We start from the raw sequence: 10,164 nt of genomic DNA on the forward strand, positions 1-10,164 counted from the left end.
AGTCAATATTTTGGCTTATTTTGAAAATAAACGGACTCCTAAAATTATATAAAATTAAATACTAAAAATTTTGAGGTAATAAAACTCAAAATAATATTTTTGGGCTCTTAAAAGGCTCATGAAATAAATTGGATAGAAAGTTGTCATCTCGTCCGTCCACGGTCCCGTCAACGCGATAAAATAATTCAAATATCAAAAATTCATAAAAATCACTAATTATGGGTTAAATGCTTAAAAAAATAAATTAAATCATGCACAAATAATTCACATAGATATTTAACCCATAAATCTAAAATTTTAAATAATTAAGTTTCCTAATTATGCATGCGGATTTACGTATTAAAATACCGGGTGTTACAAATCCCGTCTCATGGATAGACCGTCTCACGGATGAACTATATATCCTTTATTTTTTTGAGTGTTTTGAAAATAAAATTTTATGTTTTTGACCTCTCATGATAATTAAAATCCATCGTTATGGCAAATAGCTTTAATTGAATTAATTATATATATTTGAAAATATAAGTCATAATGAGTCAATTAACTTCCTAGTATCATGTTATTCGTGATCTGACACGTATTTAAATGACTGTTAGCATTTTTACCATAAAAATATAATGTAACAAGTGGTGTTAGAATTGTGAATATATACATATAAAAATTGCTCTATAAAATATTAAATATTTATGTTTATATATATATATACATATATTTTAAAAAAAAAAAAGACAATTGGGATCTGCGTGCTGCCGACTGTATTTCAAATCCTTTTAATGATGGGGAAAAAAGGGGGATAAAAAATATAGACAATATAGTACCAAAAATTATATGAAAATTATATGTATGTCACATGCCCGTACGTACCTCAAATTGAACTTTTATGAATTGGATTTCCATGTAGTGTTTTGTGCAAACAATAAAATCTTTGATCAGAATAACTGTTGAAATAGTGTACTTCGAGATCTTTGATCAGGTGTTGTTTGTAAGTCTTGAAAGCTTAGATGTTCGAATAATCGCGCGAGCAAAAGTTGTCCTCAATTCATCAAAACTCCTATTTATAGGCTTCGATATCCAAATGTCATAATTTTGGATGTACCAGATATAATTTGAATTATTCTCGTTGCTTCGTCATTTTCACCAGCATTCTCTGAGATCGCGAGGTTATGTTGCAGGGGTGTCAGAGTACGGAAAAACTTATCCAATCACGATGGTAGACTGATATGGTATATGTAAGGAATTTCGATCACTCTACTTCCTTGGCACTTATCTTCGCGATATCAGTTTGGTATCTCAGTTTGGTACCTTTATTCATGACATCAGTTTAGTGCTGCACTTTTCTGTGTAAATTCAGTTTGGTTCATTTCTTTGTAAAAGTGCGCTTTTCTTTGTAAACTCGGTTTTAGCGTTGTTGTTCATAAAATCAGTTTAACGCTTTTTTTTATTTATTTATAAACACCAAGACTTAATTCTTCAACAAAAAATATAGGGAATTTTATAAAATTAATTTTTTAAAGAGTACAAGTAAAACCTTAATTTATATTAAAAAAATATGAAATAACTGCAGCACTACAAACGAAACTTGAGCATGGACTAGAGACATGCTTATCTCGAACATGAGAATTACAAAAAAAAAAAAATTCTAAATCTACTTAAATAAATTAAGAAAACTACTACTTGCAACCAGCAAAAATGGGACTTGAGACCACCAGGTCTCAAGGCTCAACCTTTTAGCCATCAGGCTAAGGCCTCATCGAGTTCAAACAACATCAAGAATTTTATAAAATTTAGAGAACATGAGTTGAAAATTTTTTTGAAACAGAACACACTAATCTCCATTTAGTAATATAGAGGATGAAAAAAATAAAGAACTTGGTTAAAGATATCCTCATGAATTGCAAAATCAAACCAATATCTAGAAAATTTATTTTTGGTTCGACAAAATATCTATGTTTATTCTGCCCTTGATTGATTGATGTATTTTTTGATACATATGTAATTTTTTCATAATTAGGTTTGAATCGGACATGAGAACAATTAGTTTTAGGACCTCAACCTTAGATATTAGGCTAAGGCCCCATCGATCGAGTTCGAACAAAATCAAGAATTTTATAAAATTTAGAGAACATGAGTTGAAAATTTTTTTGAAATAGAACACACTAATCTCCATTTAGTAATATAGAGGATGAAAAAAATAGAGAACTTGGTTAAAGATATCCTCATGAATTGCAAAATCAGAACAATATCTAGAAAATTTATTTTTGGTTCGACAAAATATCTATGATTATTCTGCCCTTGATTGATTGATGTATTTTTTGATACAGATGTAATTTTTTCATAATTGGGTTTGAATCGGACATGAAAACAATTAGTCTTAGGACCTCAACCTTAGATATTAGGCTAAGGCCCCACCGATCGAGTTCGAACAAAGTCGTGAATTTTATAAAATTTAGATAACATGAATTGAAGAAAATTTTTGAAATAGAGAATACGAATCTCCATTTAGGAACAGAGAGAATGGAAAATTAGAGAATGAAGCTAGAAATTCCCTCGTGAATTGCAAATCAGACCAATATCTAGAAAACTTATTTTTGGTTTGACAAAATATCTATTATTGTTCTACCTCGATTGATTGATGTGTTTTTTTTAAGGAAAATTAGCAATTTGGTCATATATGTTGGATTTTTTTTTTGTTTTAGTCCTATATATTGTCATGTTTTGAAAAAAAATACAATAACTTGTATATGTTTTTGGTTTTGGTCTTACATGTTGTCATGTTTTGAAAAAGATACAATAAATTGAATATTTTTTTGGTTGTATGTTTTCATAATTTAGAAAAGATACAATAACTTTGATATTTTTTAGATTTTATCCTATGTTACCAAAACTCTCGAGAGCTGTCGGGTTTTGCTTAGTTGACATAAGATTTTGCCAACTTGGCACCTATTAATTTTCATGTGGTATAATTTAGGTTCAATATGAGCAAAATTAACTATACAAAAATTAAATGGCTAAATTTTTCTATCACATGGCTTGTATATGGATACAGTGTCCGTCATTTACCTTGAAGGTAATTTTATTAAAACAAAAATCTAACCAAAATTTATTGGATTTTATTATTTAAGAGGGGTAGAATACGATTTGGACTCGACCGTTTCAATTAGGTTTTTGTTTGTGTGAAGGTCTTTTTAAGATAAATGATTCACATATTATATATATATATTTTATGTTTTTTTTTTTGTTTTTTGTAGTTAATTCTGCTTATGTGGAATCTAATTTAAGTCACATAATAATCAATAAGTGTCATATAGGTAAAATATTATGTTAACTAAGCAAGACATGATATATATATCTCTCGAATTATGACAATATACATGACCAAAACCAAAAAAATATCCAAGTTATTGTACCTTTTCCAAAACATGACAACATATGATCAAGAAAATATATTCAAGTTATTGTACCTTTTTCAAAACATGATAACATACAGAAATAAAACAAAAAACAAGCCAACATACAGGACTCATCGAGTTCGAACAAAATCGTGAATTTTATAAAATTTAGAGAATGAGTTGGAGAATATATATTTTTGAAAATAGAGAAATATGAATCTCTATTTAAGAAAATAGAGAATGAAAAAAAATAGAAAATAATTGGATTAGAGGTGTCCTCATGAATTGCAAAATAAGACCAATATCTAGAAAATTTATTTTTGGTTCGACAAATTAACTATGATTTTTCTAGCTTGGACTGATTGATGTGTGAGTGTTATATATATATATATATATATATATATGAGAAATTTTCAGCTGCCCAACCAATGATGCCCAACTCATTTCCGACCACTAAAACCTGATACCGTGTTTTAGTGATGCGAAAAATAAAAAATAAAAATGATCGAAAACGAGGTAGGAAAATATTGTTGGACAGCAGAAAAGTCCTATATATATATATATATATATATATATATATATATATATATATATGTGTGTGTGTGTGTTTGTGTGTGTATGTGTGTTTGTGTGTACTTGAATAGGTGATCTCGTTATAGGCTTTTATTTATTTATTTATTTTTATGTCGGATACACTTAATTATTGGATTTTATTTTAATGATTGATGTACTTTATTATTATTATTTTTACATAATGATTGATGTGCTTTTATAATATGGAAAATGTTTTCAGGCAACTTAATTATTGGTTTTTATTTTAATGATTGATGTTTCTTTTTTACACAATGATTGATGAGCTTTTATAATATATGGAAAATGTTTTCAGGCTCTCTTATTCGGATAATTTCATCTTCCTTTTATTGATGATAAACGTTATTAAATAAATGCATTGAGATGAAAAAGTAATAAAAAAAAATAACATAACGTTAATCAATGATTTTAATTTATTATATTTTAGTTAATAGTAAAATTTAATTTAATATAATATATACAACATATATTATAAAATGAGTGCGAACAATATTATTTGTTAAAAATTTTATCTATTGCAAATCTATTTGAAGCTATAGTTGAAAATCATGGTTGTAATAAATATTATAATAATTTTGCATAAATTAGACATTGAAAAACATATAAAATTTTATGTCTTGAAATATTTAATAAGAAAAAATTTAATAAAAAATATAATAATACATAGTGTTGAAAATTTATTTTACCACTATTATGTGGAAAAAATTATATAGACAATGTATTACATTATTGTATCTGTTCTTCCTTTATATAATCATTTTTCTTTTTTTTTCATGATTTTTTCGTTTGTCGTCCGTTTTTTATTTTTTATAAAAAATAAGATGCAATTTTTTCATCATTTTCAATAACAATTCTTGTGATGTTGCTTCATCAATTATATTTTTTTTTATATCTTTATTTTTTTATTCTTTTGTTGGACGACCTCTTTTTTCTAAATTTTTTTTATGTTGAAAATAGTTCTTTGCAAGAGCATAAATATTTTTATTGTCTTCAATTTTTATTTTTGTGTTATTTTCTTCTATTACTTGTAAGTAAATATCGTTAATGATCAATGATATTATTGAACGTTTTCTTTTATTTTTAATTTCATGATGTTAAGGTGTTCAAAATTTACTATTGCAATAATTTTGTTGCAAAAATTTTGTTTAAATTTTGAATGATTCCGATTAAATATGTTAGCATTATGTCTTTTATTACAACCGTCTTGTTCATTTTGAGAAAAAAATATTGTATGTTCTTCTTTATTTGGTATCTCTAAAAGCTTATAATATATTGAAATGTTGTTGTAGTATAGATAAAGTAGATTTTAATTTATTAATAGTGGTAATAACTTATACTCTTTGAAAGAATAATTATTTACATATCTTAATGATAAAATCAAATATAATTTTCAACGTTGTAACTATAAACATTTACAAAATTTTCGAACAGTGTAACTCTTACAGTTTCAATGTTCATCATTTACGGTTATTATTATTATATATCTATATTAACAGTTTAAAATAAGAAATGATCAATAACTTATGTAAGATTATAGATATAATGTTTAGAATAGTTTTACATAATTGACACGTACGATATTGATATTGAAGCATATACAATTATTACATCTCGGATTTTCCATTATTTGTTAATTAATCTTGAGTAATTATATTATGACATACTTCGTACCACGAATTTTTTTTATTTTCTATCTCATGTATGTATGATATGAGTCGATATAATTTATTTCTGTATTTGTTAATAAGTGATATACATTAATCAAATTAAATAAATATTGATTTTTTAATTTTCTATCTTATGTGTTGATTTCTTATTTTGTCACTATTGATTTATGAAAAAATGTAATATAGATAATGCATTCTAAACCTTAATTTAAATTATTGCGCACACATATTTTCTTTTATATTTTGGACTTTTATCTCTTTTACGATCATTTACATTTATCATCCATTTTTTATTCTATGTGAAAGAATTAATATTCTCATCATAACAATTCTTCGTGTTAGATATACTTAAACATTAAATGTATCTAAATTTGTAGTGATCTCATCTGATATATATGGTTGTTAAATTTTTAAATATCAAAGATTTGTAAAAAACATTAAATGCTTTTTTCAAAAACATTATGAATTTTATGTGGGGAAATATAAAAGAGATTTAGATAGTATTTGAAAAAACTTCTACGAAGTAATTTCCAGTTTTTTCTTGAAGTCGGTAAAAGCTCTTTCAGGTGTGAGTTGTTGGTGGACAGTAAAGATGATAATGGTTTTGTGAATGAAAAACTGAAGTCCCTAAAAACTCTTTCAGGTGTGAGTTGGTGGTGGACAAAAGTAAAGATGATAATGGGCTCATCAGTTCGGTATTAAATCTGCGTCGTTGGAGATGAGTCAGAACCAACTAATTAGATTTAGTGAATTATCTCGAACCCACCCGACACTATATATGAATAGATATTATTATTATTTTTTTGAAAACACGAATACATATTATTAATAATCTATTTATGTTTTTTAATAAACTGAATAATGAAATACATTAATTTTAGTTCACAATATTTTAAGATTCCGAATTCGAGAAAGGACTTTGGGTTTCAAGTGCACAAATGAAAATCCTGCATCTGTTCTTGAAACAATATCTTATGATTTTCAGCTTCTAACTGTGATCGATTTTTGAACCGCGCATGTGGAATCATTGGTCCAAGTTAATCTTTGAATATCACGACTTATAGTATTCTTTTTAAAAATAAAATGCCTTAATCAAGATATCAGATAAAGACAATTTTTTAAAGAAAAATTAAAATCATCAAATATTAAACTAGCTCAATATAATTAAATTGATTCTGTGAAAAAAATAAGCGAAATTTGATATTTTATTATTTAATGACAGAGAAGTAGTACAACGTAATTTAACACATGGGTAATACTCAAATCATGTATTCAATGACTCGTAGTTTTACACATAGACGTAATTAATTATATATTGTTGACGTGACAAATCATGAAACATTAGATATGTAATATCCATGTGCTAGGTTGAACTCAACCAATATAAAGATACATCACCCTATGTTAGCAGATAAATTTATGTCCTCTGGGGAAATTGCTAAATCAAAGCCTACTTGTTTCAAATTTAAACATTTTTAAAAAAAAATCGTTTCAGTACTCAAGGGAATTTAACACGTGAAAAATGACAATCAAACAGTACTGTGGTCCATTAGATAATGCCAGCCAGATAATGAAAATGCGTTCCAATAATGCAGAAAAATATCAGCAGAAATGTGCTATTTAATGTTGCACAAGCTACCCTGGAATTCGTAGACAATTAAAGAAAGTAAATATAATTATATTAAGAATGGCTTCCCTGTTTCTTCTCTTCTTCCTTTTCGCGTTCCATTTCCATCAAAACACAGCGCAGCAGAGCATTTTACAAACTTATATCATCCATGTGAACTTGCCAGAAGGCAGTCATGACTTCTTTCCAGGGGGATCACCTGCCTTGGAAAGCTGGTATGGTTCATTTTTGGATGGGATACAGTTTCTGGATACAGAGACGACGCCGTCTCGTATGGTGTACATGTACCGAAACGTGATCACGGGATTTGCGGCTAAGTTATATCCACATGAAGTTAAGGCAATGGAGAAGAAAGAAGGGTTTTTGCACGCCACGCTCGAGGAGAAATACGCTTTACATACAACTCGCAGTCCCAACTTTTCGGGATTGTATCAGAATGTTGGTGCTTGGCCCGCCTCCAACTATGGAAAGGGTGTGATTATAGGAGTGGTGGACTCCGGAATAACGCCTGGACATCCGTCATTCAGCGGAGAAAACGTTCCTCCGCCGCCTGCCAAATGGAAGGGAAAATGTGAGCTGAAAAGTACTGTTTCATGTAACAACAAGATTATCGGTGCCAGGAACTTCGCGAGGGATGATCCAGGGGAACCTGTGGACAATGATGGGCACGGAACTCACGTGGCCAGCATAGCTGCAGGAAACATTGTCCCTGGTGCTAACATATCTGGCATGGCTCCTCTGGCTCACCTTGCCATTTACAAAGCATGTCGCAAACAGGACTGTTACAGCAGCGACATATTGGCTGCAATGGATGCGGCCATAGAGGACGGAGTCGACATTCTCTCTCTTTCCTTTGGTATGACAAAAAATGTTCAAATTTATGAAGATAATATAGCATTGGGTGCATTTTCGGCGATGAAGAAGGGAATATTTGTGAGCTGCTCTGGTGGTAACAGCAGCCAATTGTTCAATGGTGCTCCCTGGATTCTTACGGTTGGTGCTAGCAGGATCAACATAAAGGCAGATGCTAGAGTATTGCTTGGAAATGAAGATGAATATGACGCTCAGACGCTGTTCCAACCGGAAGATTATCAACCCAGCTTCCTGAGTATAATTTATCCCGGCATGAGTGGCGACAAACAACAATCCCGAAAGGCTTCGTTATGTCTTCGTGGATCATTGGACGACATTGATGTAGCGGGAAAGCTAGTAGTGTGTGACGTAGGACAAATAGATTCCTCAGAGAAAGGCCGCGTGGTTCGAGACGCTGGCGGAGCAGGGATGATCCTGGTGAATGAAAAGCTCAGAGGATACACCACTTTTGCTAAGGACCAGGTGCTTCCAGCGGTAGAAGTTAATAAGGCTTCGGGACAGAGTATTAAATCATATGTAAATTCAACTTTCTCTCCAATTGCTATCCTTTTATTCTTAGACACGGTGATTGGAGACAAAACGGCTCCAAGTGTTGCATATTTCTCCCCAAGGGGACCCAATCTCGCAAGTCCAGGGAACCTGAAACCCGATATCATCGGCCCTCGTTTGAACATCCTAGCAGCATGGCCTAAATCCGTGGACAAAAAAAACAATCGACAGGCAAGTTTTAACATGCTGTCGGGAACTTCATTGTCCTGCCCTCACCTCAGCGGCGTCGCGGCCCTGATCAAGAGTTCGCATCCTGATTGGTCTCCCGCCATGATCAAGTCAGCCATCATGACTTCTGCCACCCAAACAAACCTCAATCAAGGTCGTATTCTGAACGAAGCAACAAACCAGACAGCAGACGTATTCGCCATTGGAGCCGGACTCGTGAACCCGACGAGAGCCCTGGATCCAGGGCTCGTTCACGACATTTCTACCAATGATTACATCTCTTACTTGTGTAATTTGTTCACTGAAAAACAGGTAGCGATCATCGTTGGCCGTAGTATCGAGTGCAGTGCGTCTGAGTACAAAGGATTCCCCGAAGCAGAGCTGAATTATCCGTCACTTTCTGTGGAGCTAAGTGATTCCCAAATAAGTCTACATTCCAGGACAGTGACAAACGTTGGCGATGCAAATTCAGTGTATGATGTAAAAATTGAAGACATCCCAAATGTGGGTGTGACAGTGGAACCCAAGTCGCTTACATTCACAAAGGTGGGAGTAAAGAAGACATACCATATTGCGTTTGCCAGGTTTTCGTGCGGCAAAACTGACCACTCTCACGTTGAAGGATCCATCACATGGGTTTCTCCCAAGCACTCCGTTCGAATCCCGATTTCGGTAAAATTGGTAACAAAAGGTTATCTCAGCAGTTCATGATGTTATATGATACTCGTACGTTTATTCTCATGTACTAAGGTCTCATATCTTACGTTTAGTTGGATTGATGAGACTATAAATATAAGTCCCGAAAATATTAAATTATTAATTATGGGATTTGAGAATTAAATTCCATATTATGGGCTACTATTGATTTGAGAAGTTATGAAAATGATATATTTAATTTTCGAGCCGAAAATATTAATTCGAGAATTTTACGGGTTTTGGGAAGTAAATTCCGGGAATTCTTAAATTAAAAGAATAAATATTCGATTTGAATATTTATGAAATTTAAGATTAAATTCCACGTTTCGGGAATTAATATGATTATTTCGAAGATGAAACCCGATCAGAGACTGATTTGAAAATATCGGAGTTTGAAGGGCTGAAATGCAAAAGGCCGGGATTATTTGATTAATCCAAATTTATTTAATTTTAATTCGAGTATATTTAATTTGAGAATATTTAGAGTTTTGATTTAAATTCTAATATTCTTAAATTATTTAGGATTGAAATTGAATTAAAAATAAGGCCGATGACTGAATTGCAATTAAGGAAGACTTGAGGGACTAAATTGCAATTAAGCAAT

The 10,164-nt window shown here is 30.9% G+C and overlaps 1 protein-coding gene across 2 annotated transcripts; it reads left to right on the forward strand.

The window, feature by feature from the left end:
- The first annotated feature begins 7,298 nt into the window (after positions 1-7,298).
- On the forward strand, positions 7,299-9,763 carry LOC140865032 (subtilisin-like protease). 2 transcript variants are annotated; one of them, XM_073270563.1, is made up of 2 exons: positions 7,299-9,018; positions 9,109-9,763. In XM_073270563.1, exons 1-2 carry the CDS (start codon positions 7,335-7,337, stop codon positions 9,573-9,575), a joined length of 2,151 nt encoding a protein of 716 aa, XP_073126664.1. In that variant the 5' UTR covers positions 7,299-7,334; the 3' UTR covers positions 9,576-9,763. The 2 variants fall into 2 exon arrangements, with proteins under 2 accessions (XP_073126664.1, XP_073125981.1); XM_073269880.1 differs by having other exon boundaries at positions 7,301-9,763.
- Positions 9,764-10,164: the final 401 nt, after the last annotated feature.

The sequence above is a fragment of the Henckelia pumila genome, chromosome 1 (genome assembly GCF_033568475.1).
Source record: "Henckelia pumila isolate YLH828 chromosome 1, ASM3356847v2, whole genome shotgun sequence".
NCBI classification, from domain to species: domain Eukaryota; kingdom Viridiplantae; phylum Streptophyta; class Magnoliopsida; order Lamiales; family Gesneriaceae; genus Henckelia; species Henckelia pumila.